Genomic DNA, 27,841 nt, shown 5'->3' with positions numbered 1-27,841 from the left:
GAAACAGGTGGATGAGATTGTGAGGCTGAGATCGGACATTGTGGAGGGAGGTGGTATACTCAGCGAGAAACTTGTGAACAAGGATCGTTTCTCCAGCATGAAGGTCTCAGGACAAGTGAGTAACCAAGATGACTGCCAGAGTGAGGAGGAGGAGATGGAGGGAGGTGAGGAGGGGGATGTGAGTGAGGGGGATATGGATACTGGACCTGTGTGTACCACCACCACTGTTACCCCAGACCCCCCACTTACCCTCAGTGAGGACTATGTAAACCTGGCTCAGGTGGCCTTACCTCCCTCCAGTGAGGATGATGATGATGATGATGATGACGGCAGTGACTGCAGTGATGGCAGCGGCTTGGCAGATGGGGGTCTCCTGCGGGCAATTGTTATGCAGGAGTCCCCCACCCGTCTGGAAAACTTTTCCTTTGGGGATGATTTGGGCCCAGAGGAGAAGGGAAAGAAGAAGAAAGGAAAGGGCAAGAAGAGGAAGAAGACACAAGGAGTTAAGTTTGTCTTTTCTCCCTTCCAGCAGTCTGGGTCGGCTGAAAAGTCGGTTCAGGGTGCTGGGTCCCCCAATCTGCCAGACCCCGTTTCTGTAGTGGAGCGGGGCCAGCATGGGGGATACAGTAGTGCACCCAAAATCGCCGCGGGTGCTATAGAAAAAAAAGGGCACCCTCCTGTGAGGGGGGAGGGTGTCCAGGCACCGGAAAATGGCGGCAGATTCACCCGTTCGGGGGGCGGTCCCCTGGTTAAAGTGGGCGGTACAGGTCCTGGCACTGCAGGGCACTCTCCTGTGAGGGAGGGGAGTGTCCGGGTGCCGGACCTTGTTGGTTCAGGGGGCGGTCCCCTAGATGGCGTGGTTGGTACTGGTTCTGGCGCCAGGGGGCACTCCACTATAAAGGGGGAGGTTCCCTGCACATCAGCTGTAGCGGGAGTTAGTCCGGAGGGACAGTCTTTTTGCGAGGGGGCGTGGCCACCCATGTCAGAGGCGGAGCCTGTGTCTGCACCCCAAGACACAGGAAGAAAGAACTATGCAGCACAAATCCTGAAACCGGCAACCCTTAAACATGAAGCAAAAGACCCAGCCAGCCCAGTCTGTAACACACCAAGGGAGAGTGAACGCAAGAATGAAAGTGAAAGGAAAAATGTGAATAAAAATGGTAATGTGCAGAATGTGAGTTATGGTGGTGTGCATGGGAGGAGTTGTAGTAGCAGTGTGGATGAGGGGGGTGCAAGCGGAGTGCAAGATAGGGGTGCAAGTAGTGTGCAAGAGAGGGGTACAAGAGGAGTGCAAGAGAGGGGTGCAAGAGGAGTGCAAGAGAGGGGTGCTAGTGAAATACAGGTAAGGAGTGGTAGTGGAATGGCAGAGAGAGGTGTTATGGCTGATGATTCTGTTAAGAGTAAGGGTCCAGGTTTGGCCTCTGGGTCAGTTCCTGGTTCGACTGCCCCCCCGGTAGTGACTGCTTCTTCCAGAAGCTATGCCAGCGTCACTGCCGGGGGATCAGGGGGATCCCCATCTCCGTCTGGCTCTGGGGGTCACTTGCAACAGCGCCTCCTGGAGGCTCTACGTAGAGGAGACAGGTCAATCCATGTAGAGGGGAGGGGTGAGGTTGACCTGTCTTTTTGGATAGAAAGACATGGCTTAGGCGCCTTCCGAGAACAAAATGGGGAGGTGGTCTGGTCCCTCCCGACATCCGGGCAGGAAAGTGGCCGTAGGAATGTGGTCCGTTTAGTGTGGAGGGGCGAAGATGCGTGTCCGCCTCGGGGTAAGGTGGTTGAGCTCCTCCTCCGGATGGAATTCAGGGCAAGTGACATCTTTGCCCTGATCCACCCCTATGGTACTTCCGAGTTTGACATTAGCTTTGTTCGGCCAGAGGGTTTGGAACTTTTCTGGTCGAATTATGAGGTGGTGAAAAGTGAGCCCGGCTGGCGGGATTTCACCGTAAAGGCGATATCCTGTCAGAATCTGGCCAAGAAAGTGACCGTTTTGACACGTAACGAGTCACTATCTTGCTATGACATTATGACCTGGCTTTGCCGATATGGGGATGTGACGGACATGCCAAAAAAGAACTATGACGAACATGGGATCTGGTCTGGGGCCTGGACGTTTTCCGTCAAACTGAAGCGTTCGGGGAGCACTGTTGCCCACATCCCATCAGCTGCTTTCCTTGGGAGAGACAGAATCCAAGTTTTCTACCAGGGGCAGCCCAAGGTCTGTCACAGGTGCGGCAGCCCCACCCACTTTAGCGCAGCCTGTACCGTGCAGGTCTGTGCACTGTGCGGTGGGGTAGGTCATCTTGCCGCATCCTGTAGGCAGATCAGGTGTCATCTGTGTGGTGTCTTAGGACACCCTTTCAGCCGTTGTCCTAGCGCCTTTGCCCGTGCGACGGTCACCTTGGCTGGGGAGAGCAGTAATGTTGCCTCAGCTGGGGAGGGCACGAGTGCGGGTGAAGGTGCAACAGGGTCAGTGAAGAGGAAAAGTCCCGCCAAGCTGAGGCGGGAGGCTAATCGGAGAAGGAGCAGGGAACTGGAGAGTTCCCATGTGGCAGGGGTAGCTTCTGACCCTGCTCCAGAGGTTAGTCCTGAAACTGCTGAGACCCTGGGGGAGAATGTGCTGGATGAGGAAATGGGGAGAATCTGTAAAGAAGAGGGCAGCAAGGCCAATCTTTCCGATTCCTCCCACTGTGAAAGTGTGGATGAGGAGGGTGAAGAGCGGCCAAAAAAGAAGGGCAGTAAAGGGAGAAAGAAGAGGTCGGAGCCCTCTAGTCCCCGTGCTGCAGACCAGGTCCCAAGCGGAAGCTTACCTGCCCCCCCTCTGATTGATCTGTCTAACCGGTTCTCTGTCCTTGAAGACATCTCCTCCCCCTCCTTGGGGGGGGGGGTCAGGGATGGGGTGCCTGAAGTGGGGGAGCCTCCAGGGGGAACTGGGCCCTGTCCTGATGGGGCAATTTCCTCAGGGGATGGGGCCAAATCGGAGCCAGGCGGAGATGGGATTCTAAAATGGACCAGTCAGAGTCTAAAAAACGGTCCAAAGAGAAGGAAGCCTCCTCATCTGGGGATGAGGGGGTAAAGAAGAAACAAAAATGAGGGGGTTAGGGCCATCTATTTCAATCACCCATGATGGCGGCACTCACCCCATTGACGCTGGCATCTATTAACTGTGCCAGTATAAAGTCTGATACGGCTAGATTCGCAGCCTTTGATTTTCTCGGCCGAGTTGAAGCCGATATTTTGTATCTGCAGGAGACCAGGTTGTCAGATCTAGCCTCTCTGGTAAAAGCCAGGAGAGAGTGGAGGCGCGGGCCCTCCCACTGGTCTCTTGCGGATGAGCCGTATAGTGGGGTGGCGGTCCTTTTTACCGCTCCTGTTGAATGCAGACGGGTTATTGAGTTAGAAATGGGGAGGTGCCTGATCTTAGATGTCCTCATGAAGGGGCAAGAGCTCCGGCTTATTAACATCTACGCCCCACAAACCAAGTGGGGACGAAAAGATCTCTTTATGAGGATTAAGCCCTTTCTTTTTACAAGCCGACATGTGATCTTTGGAGGGGATTTCAATACTGTCACGAGATCCCAAGATAGGAGAGGCTCCAATGATCGGTTGGCTTATGATAGCATAGCCCTCAATAGTATAGTTAGGGAAGCTCGCCTAGAGGATGCCCACATCCGGAGCCCCTCAGGCCACGCGGGTTTCACCTATCATCGAGGTAGCTGCAGGTCTAGAATAGACAGGTTTTATTTGAAGGAGGAAGCTGTCTCTTCTGCAGTGTCCGTGGTTGAGGTGGAGTTCTCCGATCACTGTATGATTTTGTTTTCCCTGAATGTTTCAGAGACCCCTCGGATGGGTAAAGGTTATTGGAAGCTGAATTCGTCCCTCCTGGAGGAAGCGGAGATAAGACAGTCCTTTGAGGATTTTCTTCAGAGTCAGGTACCTTTACTGGGCCTATGTAGTAGTAAGTCAGAGTGGTGGGAGATGTTCAAGAAGCGGGTTGCGGGGTTCTTCCGCCAGCTCTCGAGCCTCAGGTCCCTGAATAGGTATCGCCTGTATCAGGGACTGAGGAGGAAACTCGAGCTTCTCGTCTCGACTGGAGGTAGCCGGGAGGATATCTCCAGAGTGAAATCCTTGCTGATGAGGTGTCAGTACGATAGGCACGCATCTTTGGTTTTTGAGAGGGATTTCGGGAAGTACCGCTCGCCCGACCCTTACAGAAACTGTAAGATGTCAGTGAGTAGTAAAGTCATTTCAGGACTGATTGATAGTACAGGATCTCTGAATCGGTCCAGATCAGGGATCTTGGAGGTCGTCAGATCCTTCTACTCGCATCTCTTGGGAAGGAAGGATCTAGATCGAGACGGGATGTCGGCTTTCCTGGCTGAAACCATTCCTGAGCCAGGGGTAGACCCCTCTCTTGATGTTTTGGCAGAAGAAATCAGGGAAGAGGAAGTGAGACTGGCGATTGAGGGGCTTGCCCCCAAGAAGTCACCAGGTCCGGATGGCTTAACATCCGAGTGGTACAAGACCTTTAAGGAGTCTTTAGCTCCCCTCTTGACTGAGGTATTCAATGAGTGTCTCTCCTCGGGCACTCTGCCGAAGTCAATGAGGAGGTCAGCCCTGATTCTTCTCTCAAAGGGTAAAGATCCCAGCCGGATTGAGAATTGGAGGCCCATAGCTCTTCTCAATACGGACAGGAAGCTTCTGGCCAAGATACTGTTTAATCGGCTGGTGAAGTTTGCTCCCCTGCTCCTTTCGGGGGCCCAGCACTGCTCTGTTCCAGGCCGAAGCACCTTAAGTGCTGTTCTCGGTGTCCGGGAGGCAGTGGAGCGGAGTAGTGCAGGTCTCTGGAAGGGGTACTTGCTGTCCCTGGATCAGGCCAAAGCATTTGATCGGGTGAACCACGAGTACCTCTGGTCCGTCCTCCTGAGATATGGCTTACCGTGTGCTTTTATTAATTGGCTTAAGACCTTATATGCAGGGGCAGAGAGTTTCCCACTGGTGAACGGGTGGTCTGGCCGCTCTTTTGAGGTGGGGTCTGGAGTCCGTCAGGGTTGTCCTTTGAGCCCGCTTTTATACGTGTTCGCAATTGATCCCTTCGTCCGGAGGGTAGATTGTGGGCCGTTGGCGGGAGTCGGGATGAGTCTGGCGGAGCTGGATGTTGCCCAGAGAGTGGTGGCGTACGCTGATGATGTCACCATTTTCGTGTCCTCGAGAGAGGAGGTCGATGTGGTGATGTCGGAGGTGGAACGCTACTCGGAGGCATCCGGGTCTAAGATCAACCGGGATAAGTGTGAAAGTCTCTGGCTGGGAGGGGGAGATCCCACTTTTGATCTCCCGGACACCCTCCCAGGGCCCCAAGACTCAGCAAAAATTCTGGGCATCACATTCGGCCAGGATGATTATCCCACCAAAAACTGGGACAGTAAGCTACAGGATGCCACTCATAGGGTGGATCAGTGGAAGGGTTGGTCTATGACCCTCAGGGAAAGGGTACACCTGATCAAATCGTACCTGCTCCCCTTGTTTATCTATCTGGGCAGTGTATGTATCTTGCCAGATGCCTACTACACTAGGATCTACAGCCTGTTTTTCCAACTGTTATGGGGGAACAGGATGAACCTAGTCAAGAGAGAGGTTACGTACCGCATGAGGAGACTAGGGGGTTTATCTATGGTAAACCCTGTGGTGTTCTTAACAAACACCTTCTTGAAAGCCAACATCTCAAACCTCTGGTCAGAGAGGGCTCCTCCGTGGGTACTCTCCTGCAGGGAATGGTTTCGGCCTTTCTTCCAGGAATGGGAGACAGGAGGGCAAGTGAAGGACCTCCGTACGCCTCATGGGCATCTTCCGGCTTACGCTACCCCGACTCTGAAGGCGATACGTCGGTGGGGTCTGGGAGTGTGGGAGATCAGGACCCAGTCAAGGCAGTTCCTTGACAAACGGGTTCTGTTGACCCACTTCCAGAAGCCTCTGGCGCTCAGGGACTGCCCAGGTCGGGATCTGAGGGTGGGGTTGTATCTCTTAAATATGAAAAGGATCCCCCAGAAGTTTTGGGACTTGGCCTGGCGCTGCTTTCAGGGGAAGCTATATGTGAGGGACAATTTGAAGTGTAGGAGATCTGATGACCGGGGATGTCCCCGAGAAGAGTGCGGGGACATGCTGGAAAGCATGGACCATTTCCTGCTTCATTGTCCCTTTAATATAAGGGTCTACAACCGGGTGGGTGCTTCCATCGGCTGGAGTCAACTTGCCGGCCTTACCTATCCAGAGTGGGCTTATGGGGCATTCAGGAACCTGGGTGGCCGAGATCGGGGCACTTTGTTTTTAGTCAGCTTAGTGGTTAGATACTACACGTGGAATGCACGGTGTTTAGTGTCTACACAGCGGAAAGTCCTCTCCGAGGTGGAGGTCTGTAGGAATATCACCGGTGACCTCGGGAAGATCAGGTCTTTGGAGTATGGCAGTCTTGGTACCAGTAGGGCTTCTCTCCTATGGAGAGGGTTTTCTTTTGATGTGCCCTAGGTACTAGACCTTTTGGGTAGAGTACCCTTGTTTTTGTTAGGGACAGTGATATAGGGACAGGGTTAGGGTGATAGTAGGGTCAGTTTATTTTTAGGGATAATGGTAGGGTGAGAGGTAGGGTGCAGTTAGGGAAAGAATATACATTTTGTATGTATCAGGATTGCCATCCTTCTTCCTGGTGGTGGGCTAATGCATGTGCACCCTAGCTTTTTGTTTTGTTTTCAGATGCTATGGTTATGAAGGGCTTAGAGGCACCGAACTTGGGCCTAAAGTGGGTTTTATTGTTTGCTTATGTATGTTAAAGCTGGTTATGGTTAAGTTGGTTGGGAGGAGTTCTAGGTTGGGAGGGTGTATTTGTGGGTGGTGGTGGTCTTTTCTTTTGGTGGCCCTGGCATGGGTCAGTGGACTGGACATTGAGGACTATGAACTGTATGGAAAAAACTCTGACCCATGTACAGGAGGTTGGGTGGTGTGGGTGAAGGGTCAGTTTAGTGTAGAATGTTCTTTTATATTTGTAGGTGTGTTTTCTGTTTATAGGTGTATATAGTTTGTGTATAGTATTGTACATAGTAGTGTATATAGTCAGTTATGTATATAGTATGTATAATGTATGTTATATTATTATAAAAAAATAAAAAAAATTTAATTTATTTTTTAATTTTTTAAGTATATAGTATTTTAGTAGAGATAGACATGGCAGTCGAACCAGTTTTGTTTTTGTAGTAATGTTTCTTTAGTATCCCGTTGTGGATTTATTTTCTTTGGTTTATATATGTAGTATGTAGTAAAGATGTGTGTAAGCATGTGTGTATTGTGTTTTCTGTGATATTTTCCCGAGTTTGGGTATTTTGAGTTGAATTTAATTTATTTATTTATTTATTTTTTAATTTATTTTTTTTTGTTTCTTGGTTAAATGTAGTTAATATATTGATATATATGTGTGCATGTGTGAGTGTGGTATAGTGTTATTATTATTATTATTTAAAAAAAAAAAAAAAAAAAAAACATGGTGTGCAGTGTGAGTGCTTGTTGTGTTTTCTATGTATGATTTTTCCCGAGTTTGGGTGTTTTGAGTTAAAGCGAAATAGTGCTATATTTATGTTTCTTATGAGTGTGTTGTTTGGCTATGAAAGGTGTAATTATAATATTTCTAGTTCTAGTAGGAAAGCTGGGCTGGCCGGTTAGGCAGGATTTTTGTTCTTTTATTTAAATGTAAAGTTTGGGTTTATGTTATTTCATGTTGTTGTTTTCCGTTATGGCAAAGTTGTGCTGGTTTATGTTTTGTTATGATTTATATTTTTCTAATAAAAGATTTACAGGATATAACTCAGGATCAGTACAGGATAAGTAATGTAATGTATGTACACAGTGACCTCACCAGCAGAATAGTGAGTACAGCTCTGGAGTATAATACAGGATATAACTCAGGATCAGTACAGGATAAGTAATGTAATGTATGTACACAGGACCCCACCAGCAGAATAGTGAGTACAGCTCTGGGGTATAATACAGGATATAACTCAGGATCAGTACAGGATAAGTAATGTAATGTATGTACACAGTGACAACATTTACCATCTTTAGCTTCGTCATCGGCTTCATATTCATCTGTCTTACAATCCTTATTCTCCTCTTTTTCTTCCTCCTCCTCCTCACAGTCCATGGCTGATTTATCCTCCATCTTCTGAACTTCATCGTCATCGTCATCACAAACTGAGCTTGTCTTTCCTAGTTTGTTATCCACTTCGTCATAGAACCTCCTCTCGCTGACCTCCTCCTCCATCTCTTCTTTATCTTTATGGTCTTCATCGCTCTCCTCCTCACTGTCTTTTTTCTTTGCCTTACTCTTTGGTGGAGGAGATGGCTTTTTATCCAGGCCCATTGAAATGATGCACCTAGAGCGAGAAACCATCATGGATACCTTGTACTTCAGTAATATAGGTGTGAGCTTTAGGAGATCACATGGATGGTTCTACAGGATTGACTACAGATAACATATACTTAAAAAGAGTACCTCTCATGATCTTCTTAAATTTTATAATCCTCCCAGGTCACTGCCCCCATCATGATAAACCACCCCCGGCCTTTATTTTTTATAATTTTTTAGTTTTCTACCTTGATATTGCTCTGTATTTTCTGCTCAGTCTCAGTCAGATTCACAGACTGGGAAGGGGCGTTCCCCAGCAGGCGTGACATCGTCTGAAGCCATACAGGGGAGAACTTCCTCCCTCACTCTGCTACACACAGCCCAGAGCAGTTCAGTGTGAGATGAGCTATGATTGGCTAAGGCTGCACACATCACCCTCAGCACTCTAGACTGCATTTCATGATTTTGGAGTCCAAAGGTTGTGCAAAAGATGGGGGAGGGGGGGATGTGCTCTGGACAAGTAGGGAGACACCTAGTGGCAGTTTTTTTAAACACAAGTAAAACATAGAAAACTTTATTTTTTTTTAACAAAGTACATTAGAAAGATTTTTTTTATTTACCATAAGGAGTGCAATTAGTTTTAATGAGAGTGCCCATTTACGACTTGTGATCTCTGTTTTACCTCTGCCCAGGAGCCTCCTTTATTAGATGGGCACGTGCTGGTCAGTTAGCAGACTAAGCAAGTATCCTACATAGTCTAAGGAACGGCCATTTACACAGGAGTCCTCCAAAAAATTTAAATAAACTGCAGCCACTTAGCTTGCTGGAATGTGGGGAGGCATTTAGAGTCACTTATACTCAGAATTACCTCATAAAGTCACTGGTTAAGACGCTGCAGCTATCACTATTATGGGGGCACTGTGACTGGGGGAAATGTGTTTGTCACTGTTATAAGTCCAATATGGCTGCCTTTGCTATGGGGTACATTTACTGTGTTGGGGAGACACTGAGTCTATCATTGTTAAGGGGCACCCTGATTGTAAGTGTTATGGGGCACAGTGGCCACCATTGTGATGGGGGAAAATGAAGCCGTTGCTTTACAAAACCAATATGACTGCCATTGATATGGCCTACTGTCATCACGAGTGTTATACAGGTACACTGGATGTAACTGTGATGGGAGACTGTAGCAGTCAATGTTATAGGGACAATATGGCTGTCATTGTTATGGTTTACTGCAGTGTTTCCCAACCAGGGAGCCTCCAGCTGTTGCAAAACTACAACTCCCAGCATGCCCGGACAGCCTTTGGCTGTCCGGGCATGCTGGGAGTTGTAGTTTTGCAACAGCTGGAGGCTCCCTGGTTTGAAAACACTGGTGTACTGTAAGTGTTATGGGGCAACAGTGGCTGTCATTGTTATGGGGGAAATGTAGCTGTCACTGTTAGTGGGTCTATTTGGCCATCATTCTTATAGGACACATTTATCAAAAGTGGCTAAAAAAAAATACCCGTCTGTGTTGCCTATAGCAACCAATCAGAGCACAGCTTTCATTTTACCACAGCAGTTGAAGAAATGAAAGCTGCAATGTGATTGGTTGCTATGGGCAACACAGATAATTTTTCGTTTGGACAGTTTTGATAAATGAGAACCAACGACTGTATAATGTGGGTATAATGACACATTGGCCGCCATTGTGATAGAAAACACAGCAGTCACTAGTCAATAGGGACAATATGGCCGTCGTTGTTATTTATAGGATTGTTGGAATACGGTGGCTGTCATTATTATTGTGGACAGACTATGTACACATGATAGTGGCACCGTGAATGTGATATGGGGGCATAGTGGCTGTCATTGTTATGGGGACATAGGGGGAGATTTATCAAAACCTGTACAGAGGAAAACCTGTCCAGTTGCCCATAGCAACCAATCAGATCGCTTCTTTCATTTTTCACAGGCCTTCTTAAAAATGAAAGGAGCGATCTGATTGGTTGCTATGGGCAACTGGGCAAGTTTTCCTCTGCACAGGTTTTGATAAATCTCCCCCATAGTTCTGTCATTGTTATGGGGGTATAGTGGCTGCCAATGTTATGAGGGCATAGTGGCTGCCATATGTTATGGGGACATAGTGCTGTCATTGTTATGGGGGCATAGTGGCTGCCATTGTTATGGGGGCATAGTGGCTGCCATTGTTATGGGGGCATAGTGGCTGCCATATGTTATGGGGGCATAGTGGCTGTAACTGTTATGGGGACATAGTGCTGTCATTGTTATGGGGGCATAGTGGCTGCCATTGTTATGGGGGCATAGTGGCTGCCATTGTTATGGGGGCATAGTGGCTGCCATTGTTATGGGGGCATAGTGGCTGCCATTGTTATGGGGGCATAGTGGCTGCCACATGTTATGGGGGTATAATGGCTGTCACTGTTATGGGGACATAGTGGCTGCCATTGTTATGGCGGCATAGTGACTGCCATTATTATGGGGGCATAGTGGCTGCCATTGTTATGGGGGCATAGTGGCTGCCATTGTTATGGGGGCATAGTGGCTGCCATTGTTATGGGGCATAGTGGCCGCCATATGTTATGGGGCATAGTGGCCGCCATATGTTATGGGGACATAATGGCTGTCACTGTTATGGGGACATAGTGCTGTCATTGTTATGGGGGCATAGTGGCTGCCATTGTTATGGGGGCATAGTGGCTGTCATTGTTATGGGGACATAGTTCTGTCATTGTTATGGGGGCATAGTGGCTGCCATTGTCATGGGGGCATAGTGGCTGCCATATGTTATGGGCCATAGTGGCTGCCATATGTTATGGGGCATAGTGGCTGCCATATGTTATGGGGGCATAGTGGCTGCCATTATTATGGGGGCATAGTGTCTGCCATTGTTATGGGGGCATAGTGGCTGTCATTGTTATGGGGCATAGTGGCTGCCATATGTTATGGGGGCATAATGGCTGTCACTGTTATGGGGACATAGTGCTGTCATTGTTATGGGGGCATAGTGGCTGCCATATGTTATGGAGGCATAATGGCTGTCATTGTTATGGGGACATAGTTCTGTCATTGTTATGGGGGCATAGTGGCTGCCATTGTTATGAGGGCATAGTGGCTGCCATATGTTATGGGGCATAATGGCTGTAACTGTTATGGGGACATAGTGCTGTCATTGTTATGGGGGCATAGTGGCTGCCATTGTTATGGGGGGCATAGTGCTCTCATTGTTATGGGGGCATAGTGGCTGCCATTGTTATGGGGGCATAGTGTCTGTCATTGTTATGGGGGCATAGTGGCTGACATTGTTATGGGGGCATAGTGGCTGCCATTGTTATGAGGGTATAGTGGCTGCCATATGTTACGGGGGCATAATGGCTGCCATTGTTACGGGGGCATAGTGGCTGCCATTGTTATGGGGGCATAGTGGCTGCCATTGTTATGAGGGTATAGTGGCTGCCATATGTTATGGGGGCATAATGGCTGCCATTGTTACGGGGGCATAGTGGCTACCATTGTTATGGGGGCATAGTGGCTGCCATTGTTATGGGGGCATAGTGGCTGCCATTGTTATGGGGGCATAGTGGCTGCCATTGTTATGGGGCATAGTGGCTGTCATTGTTATGGGGGCATAGTGGCTGACATTGTTATGGGGGCATAGTGGCTGCCATTGTTATGAGGGTATAGTGGCTGCCATTGTTATTGGAGTTACAGTAAGTGACATTTATTATGGGCAGACTGTGGCAGTTAAAGGCAGTTGAGCTGTTGTTATGGAGGCGTTGTGCCTGTTAGGGAGTAATTACTGTAATCACTGTTATGGGGCACTGTGTCTATTTTTATGGTGTACTATGTTATAGAGGCATAGGGGCTGCCATTGTTATGGGGCACTGTGAGTGTATCAAAGAAAGCAGGTGAATCAGCTCACTCCATAGGTCATCACAGAGGCATGGACTGGTGTGGACCACAACGAAGCAGCAGCAAACCAAACAAAGGACGTTCAGCCTTACAGCTCGTAGGTGCGATGCTTGACTTTATTCACAAAATGGCTTCTTATAAACACAGCTAGGGACAAAAAGTGACGCGTTTCGGCCCGAGTTCTAGGCTGTACTCATACTGTGAGTGTATGTTTTATGGGGATATGGTGGCTGTTAGTATGGGGGCACTTTGTGAAGCAATTTGGGGAATCTTAATAGAAAGAAAGCTGTGTGGCTATGGGTCTATTGATGTTGGGTATATTATGGGGTACAGTGGTATACAATGAGGAGGTATGGCACCATGCAAGGTACCCATAGGACCCCCCCCCCCCCCCCACACACACACACACACACACACGCATAATAAGAATCATTTGGGGATGCAAAGAATAAAGAAATTAGTATAAAGAAAGTGGTCAGTATATTCAATGAAGCCTGCGCTGGATATTTGCTGCCCGGCTTATTAACCATTGAATATCCAGGGTACAGATAGCGGGACCTCTGTGTATAATACCTGTAACAAGGAGAAGCTCCCTCAATATTGATGAATCCAAAATATGCATTTTTGCCCCCGAGCCGCACTCCCTTTCGATGTTTAAATTCACAACAAGAGCTTAGCCGGTCCACCTGGATCCCATTAATGTAAAAAGTTAGGCTGAATGGAAAACCGCGGTGACGTCTGGAGACCAAGGTGAAGCTCTCTGCAACAAACCAGCACTAAGTCAGTATCCGCAGATCTACATGGAGAGGATATACTATATACAACATACAGAAGTTACCTGTGAGCGCAGCGAGAAATATTCGACATTCAATGAAAGTGACATAAAGGATAGAGCCACAGAGCAGAATTTAGAATTCAATTAAAGGAAATTATTATAGAATGAAGGTCAAGAATATCAATGCAGTCACAGATATGTGTTGTACAGGAGACAACATATTTTCATGGGTTTGGCTATGATCACATTAGCATTTCAGATCTCCATTGTGCCGATAATGGGGCAGGGACGTAGGTTGCGACACCAGACACCGATGGAACCCAACAGGTCCCATTTACCTTGAATGGAGTCTGTCAGGTTCCATAAGTGACTCCATATCCCAGAAAAAAACTGCTCTAAAGTTTTGGCCACTAGGTGTCTCATTCCTCTGCAATCTGCTGTGCACTGCCTGTTAAACTATGTCTGTCTCTAGTAACAGACAAACCAAGACAGAATACAGGAAGTGGGCTGGGCTTTAGCATGTGCTCTGTACAGGACAGCCTGGGCTGTGTAACTGCTCCAGATGATCCACACTGTTCTTGAAAGGTAAATCAAGGCTTCCCTCTCATATCTGACCACCCATGAAGCTCAGGAAAGCTACCAGTGTGCACAGTGCTGCAGTGTAATCTCCCCCTCCCCTTCTCTTAAAGAGGTTATCTAGAATTAGAAAAACAGAGGGGTTATCGAGGATTAGAAAAATAGAGCTCATTTCTTCCAACAACAGTACCACACCTGACCTCAGGGTGTGTGGTATTGCAGCTCAGCTACATTAAAGTGAATGGAGCCAAGTTGTAATACCACACACAACCTGAGGACAGGTGTGGTGCTGTTTTTTGAAGTAATAAGCTCTGTTTTTTTATACCTGGAAATCCCATTTAAGCAGCAGCAGTTCAGTGTTTCATGTATCCCTTCCCTGCTGTGCTGCTGTTTCTTATAATTATCACAAAGCTAACCCATCATTTAACCCCTTCTCCTTACACATGCAATCTATAGTACTGTACTGTGTAAATCATCTGCATAGCATGGCATAGCAGAAAGGACTATGTACTGTGCTGTGATTGGCCAGAGAAGTAAAGGAGAAAGTGCCTGTGTGTGTACTTCTGGCAAACAGCCAAGCTCTGGCCTTGCCTCTGAAATGGAGAGTATGAGGAATTGCTGTGCACTATGGGGCTCAATGACAGCGGTGAGAGGGATTAAACTAACAAAACCATGTTTCCATGTTCCCTCACCTTCTTCCAGGAGTCTTCCTTTATAGACGCAGAGGTTCTCGCCCCCACAATGCTGCTGAAAGACTCTGATCTCGTCCCTGTAGTCGCTGTTTTCGTGTGATAAATGCACGTTTTTGCCTAGGTAAACCATGGTAATCTTCACATTACTGTGCAAGGACGTTTTATGAAATTTCCCAGTGTCCTAGAGAGAAGGGGACAATAAATCAGTCAGTTCCACCAGTAAATCACCAGCGTAGTGGGCACCGCCGTATAACATCATAACATGTCACATACCGGGTTCAGCTCTGTCTCAGATCACCGCCTCCAGGGACTTTAATAACCTTGTTGGGCTCTTGTCATATGGTTCTTGTGATTTATTTATTCTTATTTTGTTTATAGTTTTTATATTTTAAACAAGAGATACTCAAAAAGCAGCTGAAGGAACCAATGCTATGGGATTTCTATTTAAAGGAACTCTCAAGGCAACGTAGATTCACTCTGTAGCAGTGGTCTCCAAACTGTCGACCTCCGGCCTTTGCAAAACTACAACTCATAGCATGCCCGGACAGCCAACGGCTGTCCGAGCATGCTAGGAGTTGTAGTTTTGCAAAAGGCCGGAGGTCGACAGTTTGGAGACCACTGCTCTATAGGCCTGAGGGGGCAGAGCGTGAGGGGGCAGAGCGTGACACAAGGAGCCCATGCAGGGTCTGAGGGGACAGAGCGTGACACAAGGAGCCCATGCAGGGTCTGAGGGGACAGAGCGTCACACAAGGAGCCCATGCAGGGTCTGAGGGGACAGAGCGTCACACAAGGAGCCCATGTGTCATGCCCCACCTCCTCAATACTTCAAAATCCTCAACACACTTGTGTGTCGAGCCCCTATTATAACTGGGCACATAACAAAAAAATGTACAGTGACCAAATCAGCTCTGCTAAATCTTCAGCTGGGTATAAAAACACAGATCTATGTATGGTTTTATTTCTTGCACAGTCCCATGTCATGGCATAGCAAAGAGGAGTATGTTCTGTGCTGTGTGTGTCCAGAGAAGTACAGGAGGAAGTACCTGTGTGTGTACTTCTGGAAAACAGCCCAGCTCTGGTCTCAACCCTGATATGGAGCCCCTATTGGGTGCACAACAGAAAAGTGTACAGTGACAAATCAGCTCTGCTACATCTTCAGCTGTGTAGAATACAAACATCTCTGTATTGTTTTATCTTTCCCCATACCTTTACAGGGACTTCAGGCCCGTTTGGTGCGGTGGTGGGACGGTATCGCCTCCCTCTGGAGGATGTGCTCATTGTCTGTTTTGGGTGCTTCTGGGGAGGTGGCGGAACAGGTATGACAAAATTGTTAATGATAGGAAGGCGATACGGTGATATTCCCACCGAGAGGTCTGTGGTGTGCATGATCCTCATGATCTCCTTATCTGTCTGGAAAAATTGGGGGGGAATACTGACAGATTAGTAACCTGTATATTCAACCGCCTATCTGTCCATCTGTCTCTTATCTATCTATATCCTATCTATATCCTATCTATCCTATCTATCTATCTATCTCATTATCTATCTATCTGTCCATCTGTCTCTTATCTACATCCTATCTATCTCATATCTATCCTATCTATCTATCCATCTATCTCATACTGCTGTATTGCAAAATAGAGGTTCTTAGCTCACCATTTTGCCAAACAGTGATAGTGTTGAGCGGCATAGGCCATATTCGAATTTGCGATATTTCGTGAATATATGGACGAATATTCGTCATATATTCGCTAAATTCACATATTCGTAATATTCGCGTTTTATTTTCGCAAAAATTAGCATATGCGAAAATTTGCATAAGCCAAAATTCGCATATGCGAAATTATCATAAGCAAAAATTCTCATATGTGAAGATTTGTAAGTGTAAATTTTCGCATATTCGAAAATTCGCACACCAGTCTCACACAGTAGTATTAGAGCCTTCTTTACACCACACAAGCTGGAAGCAGAGAGGGGTGATCACTGTGATGTGTACTGTGAAAAATATTTATAAAATAATACAAATATTCGTAATTGCGAATATATAGTGCTATATTTGCGAATATTCGCGAATATGCGATATTCGCGAATAAAATTCACATTGAGAATATTCACGAGCAACACAATAACTTCTTTGGGACGGACCCTACACTATAGATATGCCTCTCCTAGGCTAGCACTGAGCCTCAATTTCTGGGCATGTAAGGTCTGGCACATCCCTCACCTAGTGCAATGGGTTGAGTGCACGACCCAACATGGAGGCAGCCACTCCCTACACATGTGCAATACAAAAAATGGTAGAAGTTGGTCAGCACATTCTGATACACAACCATTGTGAAATAAGTATACAGGTTCAGCCACAGCAGCATGCACCTGTCTCCACCTCGGACCAAGTTAGTTAATGGTGCCATGGCGTCACGAACTGACAAGTATATCTTGCACCCCTGTGTCACCACATATATATTTTTTTATATTCAGATTTCCACAGACATTAGAAAACAATCCCACATTCATACTGGACGATCCTCCCCCTATAACTCTAAGCTATTCCTGCTCCTCACACCTCTGACCCCTCATACATAGAAATCTTACTGTGCTGGTAAAGCGCTGCTCTTCTTCATCAGCGGAGTGTTTTTGTCTGGGAACCGTAGATATTTTCGGTACATTCCCTGAAGACGAGTATACCGGTAGTGGCTGTAGGCGAACTGGACGCTGCATGTTCCCTGGGGCTGTGTTTGGGCGAAGGGATGAGGCCTAATAAAGTGTGAAAAAAGTATTAATTACATTTAAGTGATTACAATTTTTTTTTTTTTGTCTATGCAAAATTTTGTATCCATTGTGTTTTCCATTATGACCACTAGGGGCACTGAAGAGACCGGTGAAGTGTTCTGGGGCTGACCTCTGTAATCCTGATTTACAGTATCCAACAACAAGTATCGGATAAGGAAGCGAACTATGGTGATTGGATAAGGTAGTGAATGGTTGTCAATACATTTATATAATAGAGTTTATATCTATATTTATGATATAACAGCTGTGTTGACATTGCGCAACTTTAACTATTATATTGTGGAGAAGTTTTGGAGTGTTCCACTTATTTATTGTCCTCAGAAGAGACGTAAATATTTATTTGGTATTGTTATCTATGTGGACAGAACTTAGTCAGAGGAAGAGGCCATGACTTGGAGATTTTTGCTGTGTACAGAATCAGAGGTGGGCCCCTGTACATGAACCGTAGGGACCTCTGTACATGAACCGTAGGGACCTCTGTGCCGGAACAATAGGGGCCCCTGTACATGAACCGTAGGGACCTCTGTGCAGAAACAATAGGGGCCCCTGTACATGAACCGTAGGGACCTCTGTACATGAACCGTAGGGACCTCTGTGCAGGAACAATAGGGGCCCCTGTACATGAACCGTAGGGACCTCTGTACATGAACCGTAGGGACCTGTGTGCAGGAACAATAGGGGCCCCTGTACATGAACCGTAGGGACCTCTGTGCAGGAACAATAGGGGCCCCTGTGCAGGAACAGTAGGGGCTCCTTGCTGTGTAACAGCTTGGCATACAGAACCACATTATGTTTGTGGTGTCCCGGTACCGTATTGCATCCAGTACCTAGTGTAGAGGTCCCCAAAGTCAGAGTTACTACGTTCAGGTAGGGTTCCTCAGGTGGGACAGCCCCTAGTCGCCTCTCCTTAATTCTAACTTTCATGTTCATAAATGTATATATTAGTAATTGTATCTATAATTGTATAGTAATGTATAGGAATGTATAGTACTTACCTTGTTCAGCGTCGCAGGACCTTCGGTCATGTGACCAAGCTAGTAACCTCTATTGTATGTTGCAGGACCTTAGGAGGTCCTTGGGTCACATGTTACCCAGCATTCTCTGCAATGGTGATTGACATCCGTATGGACCAATTAGCATTAGTCCAGCCCCTGCCCATATAAGGGAGCTGCGTCCAATTATCGCTCTCTTGGGTTGCTGCTCTCGTGGATGCCGGACTAACAGGACGGTTCTGCGCAACTTTCAAAGACACGCTAGGCCTCAAAACCTACGGCCTCAGCAGAACCAAAAATCGTGAGTCTTATAATAATTCCTGCAAATACTAGCCTGACTACTGGACTGCAACTAATTCCCCTAAATCCAGTGGATCAGCGCAATATTCTATAGACTCTTAAAGCTAAAGTTCCAACCATTGTCAATCTCCAAAAGGAAGCTGTATTGATGAGAGACTGTTATGTTGTTGAAGTGTACAGAAAATCTTCAGTAAAGTTAAAGCTGTTTACAGAAGCTTTCCGGTTGTGGACAATCCATTATTACTATCTACTTAAACTCAGTATCATCTACCTCCCTATTGTTCCTGGGAAGGGCGGCGGTAGGAAAAGCTTTATTGAGGAGCCCTCACCCTGGCGTCACGAATAGCAAGGGTTAACAAGCACCCTTTATCACCTGCTCAGCTACACTCCCCATACCCTACATCCCCCATGCTACCACATGTTTCTCTACCAAAACCTCTTTATAAATATTAAGTCCTTACATTCAATCCAATAGACAGTAGGAAGCTGAACGCTGAATTTAAAAGGATATTCCAGGATTTTTTTTCCTTCACCCTTTGAGCCCATAATGCCAAGTTCTAATCCTGTGTAATATACTTCCATTACCTTTGTGCGCTGCTTTGTCCTATTTTCATGCACAAGACCCACACCCGGAAGTGCTGTAGTGCAAGTCTCTTTATTTTATTGTTATCTCTGACCTTTCCCAGCATTCCATGCAGCCAAAGACAATATATCATAAGTCACATGGTCTCCAAGGGGGCGGGGCTATGCTGCAGTGGGTGGATGGATTTACTGAAATAATCCTATCCACCCACCCACCCACTGCAGCATAGCCACGCCCCCTGAAGACCATGTGACTTGGCCGCATGGAAAACCGTCCAAATTAGTTTCACCAGCCTTTTAAAACTTTTCATCCATTGTGCAAAAATTCACAAAAATTTATCACCAAAGAAAATAAAGTGTTGTGGTCGGTATTTATTTTGCTAAAACTGTATTGAAACAAATTGACAGAAAAACGATCATTTAAAGATTTGCGCTTTTTTTTTTTTCTTCTTCTCGTCGTGAAGCCAATTTCTGGCTAAACATGCTCATCCAAAATACTAGGTGTGAAACCGGCCTTACAGAATTACACGGCCTGATTCCAACCAGCACATTCCAATAATCTGGCATGCTAAGGGTCTATTCACACGGCAGAATTTCCGTTTGCGGAATTCCGCCTCAAATTCCCCCAAAAGATCTACACAGAAATGCATTGCCGTCTATGGGGACGACAATGCAGTCCGCACGGTCCTAGCGCCGTCAGCTCAATGTCCAGCAGAAATTCCACAGTGTGAACCTAGCTATAGGGTCCGTGCACACAACTGAATTTACAAGTGGGATTCAGTGGGATTCTGCTGCACCGTGAACACAGCCGAATTTCTGCGGCGGAATTTAAGCAGTGAAAATGACTGATTACAGGCTCCGCCGAAAGAACGTGCTAATTCTTTTGGTGGAATTCCGTGCAGACTGCATTGCTGTCAATGGGAATGGCGCTTGTCCACCCAGTCATTTTGACGGCTCCGTCTGCCCTCAAAATCTATGGCCGGAAATTTTGTTGTGTGAATGGGCCCTTAGGGATAAGGCAGAAGGGAAAGTGACTACAAAGGGACTAGTCCATGCATGAGAACTCTTTGATGTCAATGAGGACTATGCAATACAGTAACCCCCCGACATGCGATGGCCCCGACATATGATAAAATCGTCATACGATGCTTTTATATGTCGGGGCCATCGCAATAACTGCTATCCGACAGGGCAAAATACTTAAGCTGCTGTCGGATAGCAGTTTAAGCATCCCGGACAGATTTACTTACTTATCCCCGCTGCTCCGGGTCCACTTCGTGATCCTCCGGCGTTTTCTGCATCTTCCCAGGGGTCCGGGCCTCGCGAGGCCCGGACCCCGGAGAAGATGCAGAAAACGCCGGAGGATCCCAAAGAAGACGCCGGAGCAGTGGGACAGTATCGGGAGCCCCTTGGACAGCATCGGGAGCGGCGAGGACGCGGTCCGGAGCGGCGGGGACAGGTGAGTATAACTTCCTATACTTTACATTGCACGGATCCCTCAACATACAATGGATTCGACAAACGATGGGTCGTTTGGAACGAATTACCATCGTATGTTGAGGGACCACTGTACTTTATTTCTCCTGTGGTGGGGCTGCAGGGAAACTAAGCACTTGATGCCAGTAATCAGTGTATATGGGCCAAAGGCCCCTCTGCCACATACGAAAACAAATGGCCCATGGCAGAGAGGGGTCCTGGTTAAAGGGGTACTCCGGTGGAAAAAAAAACTGTTTTCAAATCAACTGGTGCCAGAAAAAATAAATAATCTTAATCCTTCCAGTAATTATCAACTTCTGTTTGCTCAAGAGGAAGTTGTGTAGTTCTTTCCGGTCTGAGAACAGTGCTCTCTGCTGACACCTCTGTCCATGTCAGGAACTGTCCAGAGCAGGATAGGTTTGCTATGGGGATTTGCTCCTTCTCTGGACAGTTCCTGACACTGACAGAGGTGGCAGCAGAGAGCGCTGTGGTCCGACTGGAAAGAACCACACAACCTTCTCTGGAGCATACAGCAGCTGATAAGTACTGGAAGGGTTAAGATTTTTATATAGAAGGAATTTACAAATCTTTATAGCTTTTTGGTCCCAGCTGATTTGAAAATATTTGTTTTCCACCGAAGTACCCCTTTGATGTTTTGTAGAGCTTCAACGATCTGTATATACTTCAGATACCCTTCACTTTCTTCACTTACAGAATCAGAAGAATCGTAACGTTCATGATTTCCAGGACGCCTGTTGAAGCCGCTTTTCGGTCCTGTAGGAGGGCGAGGGGAGAAGGCCGGGAACGTCTCTTGTTCATCCCTCTTAGTGTGATCAACCTGTAACACAAAGATGGTAAGGTATTCAGTGTTGACTACAGTGTTTGTAGGTGTTCCAGCAAAAAAAAAAAACTGTTGAAAATTGTAACTTTTTAGTTTACGTGTACCAAGACTGCACCCTAGTGGCCTTATTGGGGATAACATTTTATTTTATTTGTACTTTCTTTTAAACCATAGTGATTATTTATGCTTCACATGAAATAATCTAAGACAGGGTTCTCCAATCAGTGTGTTTCCAGCTGTTGCAAACTACAACTCCCAGCATGCCGGAAGCTGTGGTTTTGCAACATTGTAAAGTCTACAGTTTGGAGACTACTGGTGTAGATTAACATTCCTCACTAGTTGTTGGCTGTCCGGACATGCTGGGAGTTGTAGTTTTACAACATCTGGAGACCACTTGTGTATGGCAATGTTCCCCATGCTGTGTCGCCGCTCAACAGCTGTTAAAAAAAACGACAACTCCCATCATGCCTTGATGGCCATCAGGGTATGCTGGGAGTGCAGTTTTGCAACATCTGGAGGTTCACAGGACAATGTTCCCAATCTGTTGCTCTCAACAGTGCATGATTGGAGTTATAGTTCTGCAACAGCTGGAGACCCACTCTCTGGAACTCTGAGGTAGGTTACGAGAGAGAATATCACCTTAAGTCTTTGCACTCGCTGTTTTCTGGCAAACGTTTCCAGTTTTCGCTTAATGTCAATTTGGTGACGTCGCTGGGAAGACAAAAAATATATATATAAAATAATGTTAGTATGATGAGTGTACAAGGGCGGCAGCAGGGGATGGGAATGGTCTAGAATTATAGCATATTAGGTCAGTACTGATTTTCACCACTCCCGCTAACCAGAGAGACAGCGGGAGATTAGGGAGGTAAACAATTGGCTCAGAAGATGGTGTAGGGAGGAGGGGTTTGGGTTCATGGAGAACTGGGCCGACTTCGCTGTCAGATTCCGGCTCTACCGTAGGGATGGGCTGCACCTCAATGGGGAGGGGGCGCTGTGCTTGGGAAGAAGATGGCTAGAAGGGTGGAGGAATGTTTGAACTAATTCTGCTAGGGGTTATAAGCTATAAGCCACAAACATAATGGAAGAGGCAGAAGATAAATTACTGAGGCAAATAAACAAGGCAGCAAATCAGAATGAGGTGATAATAATGGGGACTTTACCTATCCTGATATAAACTGGGAGACTGAGACCTGTGAATCTCATAAAGGAAACAGGTTTCTGACTATAGCTAAAGACAATTATCTGTCCCAATTGGTGCAGGGCCCGACCAGAGGGGGCGCCGTACTAGACTTAATATTAACCAACAGACCTGACAGAGTAACTAATGTGCAAGTAGAAGGACACCTAGGAAATAGTGATCATAATGTAATACATTATAATTTGTTCTTCAATAAGGGAATCTCTGTAGGGGCCACAAAAACAATGAACTTTAGGAAGGCAAAGTTTGATCAACTAAGAGAAGCCCTTAACAATATAAATTGGGATAATGTCCTCAAAAACAACAATACTGACTCTAAATGGGAGACTTTTAAAAATATCTTAAATTCTCACTGTAAGATGTATATACCTTATGGGAATAAAAGGGTCAGAAATAAAAGAAAATCAATATGGATGAATAAAAATGTTAAGGGGGCAATAAATGAGAAAAATAAAGCATTTAAACTACTAAAACCGGACGGCAGTGAAAAAGCATTAAAAACCTATATAGAGAAAAATGTAAAATACCGTATGTATAAAAAAAAAGAAAAAAACTGATAAAAGACGCAAAAATAGAGACAGAAAGACACATTGCCAAAGAGACTAACTGTAAAACTAACCCCAAAGTGTTCTTTAACTATATAAATAGCAAAAAGGTTCAAAATGAAAGTGTTGGCCCTTTAAAAAATTATGAGGAGGAAATTATCAGGAAAAAGCAAATATATTAAACAAATTCTTCTCCACTGTATTCACCGAGGAAAATTAAATGCCAGGTGAAATACAGCGAGATAAGGTAAACTCCCCAGTACAGGTCACCTGTCTAACCCAGGAAGAAGTACAGTGCCACCTACAAAAAATCTACATAGACAAATCACCAGGTCCAGATGGCATTCACCCCCGAGTTCTAAAGGAATTAAGTAATGTAATAGACAGACCCCTATTTTTAATATTCAGGGACTCTATGGTAACAGGCACTGTTCCCCAGGACTGGCACATGGCAAATGTGGTGCCAATATTTTAAAAGGGGTCAAAAGGTGACCCTGTGAATTATAGACCTGTTCATTTAACCTCTGTTGTATGTAAATTGTTTGAGGGTGTGGGTTGTAGACTCCGTCTCATGCTACCACTAGAGTGAAAGCACCGCCAGCATTCAAAAGTGACCAAAACATCAGCCAGGAAGCATAGGAACTGAGAAGTGGTCTGTGGTCACCACCTGTAGAACCACTCTTTTATTGGGCGTGTCTTGCTAATTGCCTATAATTTCCACCTGTTGTCTGTTCCATATGAAATTGATTGTCAATCAGTGTTCTTCCTGAGTGGACAGTGGGATTTCACAGAAGTGTCATTGACTTGGAGTTACATTGTGTTGTTTAAGTGTTCCCTTTATTTATTTTTTTAGCAGTGTATGTGTGTATATATATAGATATACATATATATATGACATTATTAAATCTATAGTTATTGCATATTAGGTGCAATACTGATTTTCCCCACACGGGGCAGGAATTGAGAAGCAAACAAAACCTGCCCATCCCCAATATGCTTTCTGATCAAGGCTAGAGATGAGCGAACTTACAATAAATTCGATTCGTCACGAACTTCTCGGCTCGGCAGTTGATAACTTTTCCTGCATAAATTAGCTCAGCTTTCCGGTGGTCCGATGGGCTGGAAAAGGTGGATACAGTCCTAGGACTATATCCACCTTTTCTAGCCCACCGGAGCACCGGAAAGCTGAAGTAATTTATGCAGGAAAAGTCATCAACTGCCGAGCCGAGAAGTTCGTGACGAATCAAATTTACTGTAAGTTCGCTCATCTCTAATCAAGGCCAAATGTATAGATATATAGGACCTTATTATAACTATCATTATAGCATATTAGGTGCAGTCATTTTCCCCACTGTCCAGAGTAGGAGAAAATCCCCATAGCAAACATATGCTGCTCTGGACAGTTCCTAAAATGGACAGAGATGTCAGCAGAGAGCACTGTGTTCCAAAAAGAAAATAACTTCCTCTGTAGTATTCAGCAGCTAATAGGTACTGGAAGGATTAAGATTTTTTTAATAGAAGTCATTTACAAATCTGTTTAACTTTCTGGCACCAGTTGATTTAGAAAAAAATAAATAAAGTTTTCTACCGGAGTACCCCTTTAAGGCAGGAATTGAGAAGCAAACAAAGCATGCCCATTCCCAGTTTGATTTCCGATAGAATCCATATGTATATATACTATATATATATATATATATATATATATATATATATATATATATATATATACAACCTTATTATAACTACCGTATCTTTATAGCATATTAGGAGCAGTACTGATGTTCACCACTAGGGAATTGAGAAAAAAGAATTAAGTCTGCACATCCCCAAATGTATAGATATATTCAAATGTTTACATATTCAGAACATTATTTATAACTATAATTATAGCATATTAGGTGCAGTACTGATTTTCACCACTTGGGGCAGAAATTAAGAAGAAAACAAAGCCTGCCCATCCCCGATTCGATTTCTGATTAAATCAAAATGTATAGATATATAGGACATTATTATAACTTTATTATCATTATAGCCTATTAAGCGCAGTACTGATTTTTACCACTTGGGGCAGGAATTGAGAAGTCTGCCCAACCCCAGTTTGTTTGTCAAAACTTTATAATATAGCACCACCCTCTAGCTGTTGCAAAACTACAACCCCCCAGCATGCCCGGACAGCCAACGGCTGTCCGGGCATGCTGGGGGTTGTAGTTTTGCAACAGCTGGAGACACACATGTGTGGAGAACGCTCCCCTTAGGTTGTGCGTGATATTGCAGCTCAGTTCTACTGAAGTCAATCCGGCCAAGTTGTAATACCACACACGACCTGAGGACAGGGGTGGCGCTGTTTTTGGAAGAAATTAGCCTGTATAGGTTTTTCCTAAACAATATATGTAAATGAATGAGAACAGGATGCCAGGATGTAGCAAAAAAGTAGAGCGCCGGTTTCCAGCAATGTATTATTAACTACAGCTCCATAATAAGTGTTCGCGAGGACACAGAGATCCCATTGAAAGGGAGAAAGAAACGTTGGGTGACAGGATGTGTCAGCGGAGCTTCTTTCTGGCTGTGGAGTAAAGTTACGCTTCGTTCCTGTCTCACATCACGCGCTCCAGAGTCTCCTCCCCGGGGACTGAAGCGCAGCGGCCTGTACATACTCATAACCAGGGATCAACAGTAAATTATATGCAGTTAATAGGGCCGCTCCTACTGGGAATTCAGATCCTAAAATACAGCGGCCCTCCAGGATTTGAGAGTTAGATGGTAGATCGGAGACGAACTAGGAGCTGCATGTTAAATGTAGATTATACAAGAGATGAGCGGGCCTGGTATTACTGGATAAAAGGGAGCGGACATTTTTATTGTAAAGGGCCCTAGTGAGTACCCTGACATAAGGTTATTTACAGCTTAAAGGAGTAGTCCAGTCCTGAAAAACATATCCCCTATCCTTAGGATAGGGGATAAGTTTCAGATCGTGGGGGGTCCGACCGCTGGGGCCCCCCGCGATCTCCTGTACTGGGTCCCCGGCAGCCCGCGGGAAGGGGGCGTGCCGACCACTGAACGAAGCGGCGGCTGACACGCCCCCTCAATACAACTCTATGGCAGAGCCGGAGTGCTGCCTTCGGCAATCTCTGGCTCTACCATAGCACTGTATTGAGAGGGTGTGTCGGCCGCCGCTTCGTGCAGTGGTCAACACGACCCCTTCCCTAGGGCATGCCGGGGCCCCGTACAGGAGATCGCGGGGGGCCCCAGCGGTAGGACCCCCCACGATCTGAAACTTATCCCCTATCTATAGGTAGGGGATACGTTTTTCAGGACTGGACTGCTCCTTGTTTTGGGTAGAAAACAAGTGGAGAACCAATGTTTTTTTAAATCAACCGGTGCTAGAAAGTTCTACAGATTTGTAAATTACGTCTATATAAGAATCTTAATCCTTCCAGTACATATCAGCTGCTGTATGCTCCAGAGGAAGTTGTGTAGTTCTTTCCGGTCTGACCACAGTGCTCTCTGCTGACACCTCTGTCCATGTCAGGAACTGTCCAGAGCAGGAGAGGTTTCCTATGTTCTACTTTGAACAGTTCCTGACACGGACAGAGGTGCCAGCAGAGAGCACTGTGGTCAGACCGGAAAGAACTACTCAACTTCCTCTGGAGCATACAGCAGCTGATAAGTACTGGAAGGATGAACATTTTTATAAAGAAGTAATCTACAAATCTGTAGAACTATCTGGCACCTGTTGATTTGAAAACATTTGTTAACTACTTGTTTTCCACCGGAGTACCCCATTAAGGGATTTCCCATCTAAGAAAGGTATCCCTTATTCATAGCTGATCGCAGGGGGGTTGGCAACTGCTGGGGCCCCCCACAATCTTAAAAAAGCAGGGACTGGTATCAAGGCCAATGGGCATGGGCAATGCCATACGGGAATTTTGCACTGGTCTACTCCTAGGATTATGGTGTGGAGTGGAATAATGTACAGTAGACAGACCACCCTCTGGTCTTCATTCCAGGTAGACCACTGTCCGGGCATGCTGAGAGTTGTAGTTTTGAAACAGCTGGAGACATGCTAGTTGGGAAACACTGACCTATAGCTATGCATCTGTGCATATGAAAGGAGTCCCAGCTGCATTTTAACAGGAATGACGCTGCCCCCTACTGTTTTGTAGATTGCATGTGACACTCATCTGGTCATAAACATGATGACATGACATGAGTATTGGCTGTCGCTGTCCTATAAGACATACTGTATATATAAGACATGTTACCCCCTGGGATTATTGTCATATATTATCCTGCAATTGCGTGAAGTGTCCAGTAGATGGCAGACCGCACAAGCAAATGAACTGAGCAGTGACTAAAGCTGGGGAAAGAAGAGTTTTGTGGACATGTGCTCGTGGCCCCAAATCCCCAAAACATACAGTATATTTAATAAATGCAGTACACATGGTATATACTTGGTGGCCTTCTTAAAGGGGTACTCCGGTGGAAAACGTATTTTTTTTTTTTTAAATCAACTGGTGCCAGATTTGTAAATGACTTCTATTAAAAAATCTTAATCCTTCCAGTACTTATTAGCTGCTGAACACTGCAGAGGAAATTCTTTTCTCTTTGGAACACAGAGCTCTCTGCTAAATCACAAGCACAGTGCTCTCTGCTGACATCTCTGTCCATTTTAGGAACTGTCCAGAGCAGCATGTGTTTGCTATGGCGATTTTCTCCTACCCTGGACAGTTCTTAAAATGGACAGAGATGTCAGCAGAGAGCACTGTGCTC

The 27,841-nt window shown here is 45.8% G+C and overlaps 1 protein-coding gene across 10 annotated transcripts in view; it reads right to left on the bottom strand.

Moving 5' to 3' along the window:
* Positions 1-27,841, bottom strand: part of ERICH3 (glutamate rich 3) — a 103,463-nt gene that overhangs the window by 45,355 nt on the left and 30,267 nt on the right. For 9 of the 10 annotated variants that reach the window (XM_056532708.1, XM_056532710.1, XM_056532711.1 and 6 more), the window contains 7 exons: positions 21,965-22,036; positions 21,197-21,322; positions 16,937-17,098; positions 15,551-15,754; positions 14,345-14,525; positions 12,875-13,061; positions 8,095-8,414 (listed from right to left, as the gene is read on the bottom strand). In XM_056532708.1, the coding sequence (XP_056388683.1) occupies positions 8,095-8,414; positions 12,875-13,061; positions 14,345-14,525; positions 15,551-15,754; positions 16,937-17,098; positions 21,197-21,322; positions 21,965-22,036 (1,252 nt within the window). Of the gene's footprint in view, positions 1-8,094; positions 8,415-12,311; positions 12,411-12,874; positions 13,062-14,344; positions 14,526-15,550; positions 15,755-16,936; positions 17,099-21,196; positions 21,323-21,964; positions 22,037-27,841 lie in introns of those variants that run through there. The other variant, XM_056532714.1, reaches the window with a different exon arrangement.

Source organism: Hyla sarda, chromosome 7 (assembly GCF_029499605.1).
Source record: "Hyla sarda isolate aHylSar1 chromosome 7, aHylSar1.hap1, whole genome shotgun sequence".
In the NCBI taxonomy this organism is placed as follows: domain Eukaryota; kingdom Metazoa; phylum Chordata; class Amphibia; order Anura; family Hylidae; genus Hyla; species Hyla sarda.
The sequence above is the reverse complement of the archived record's forward strand: the minus strand, read 5'-3'. Positions and strand labels throughout refer to the sequence as shown.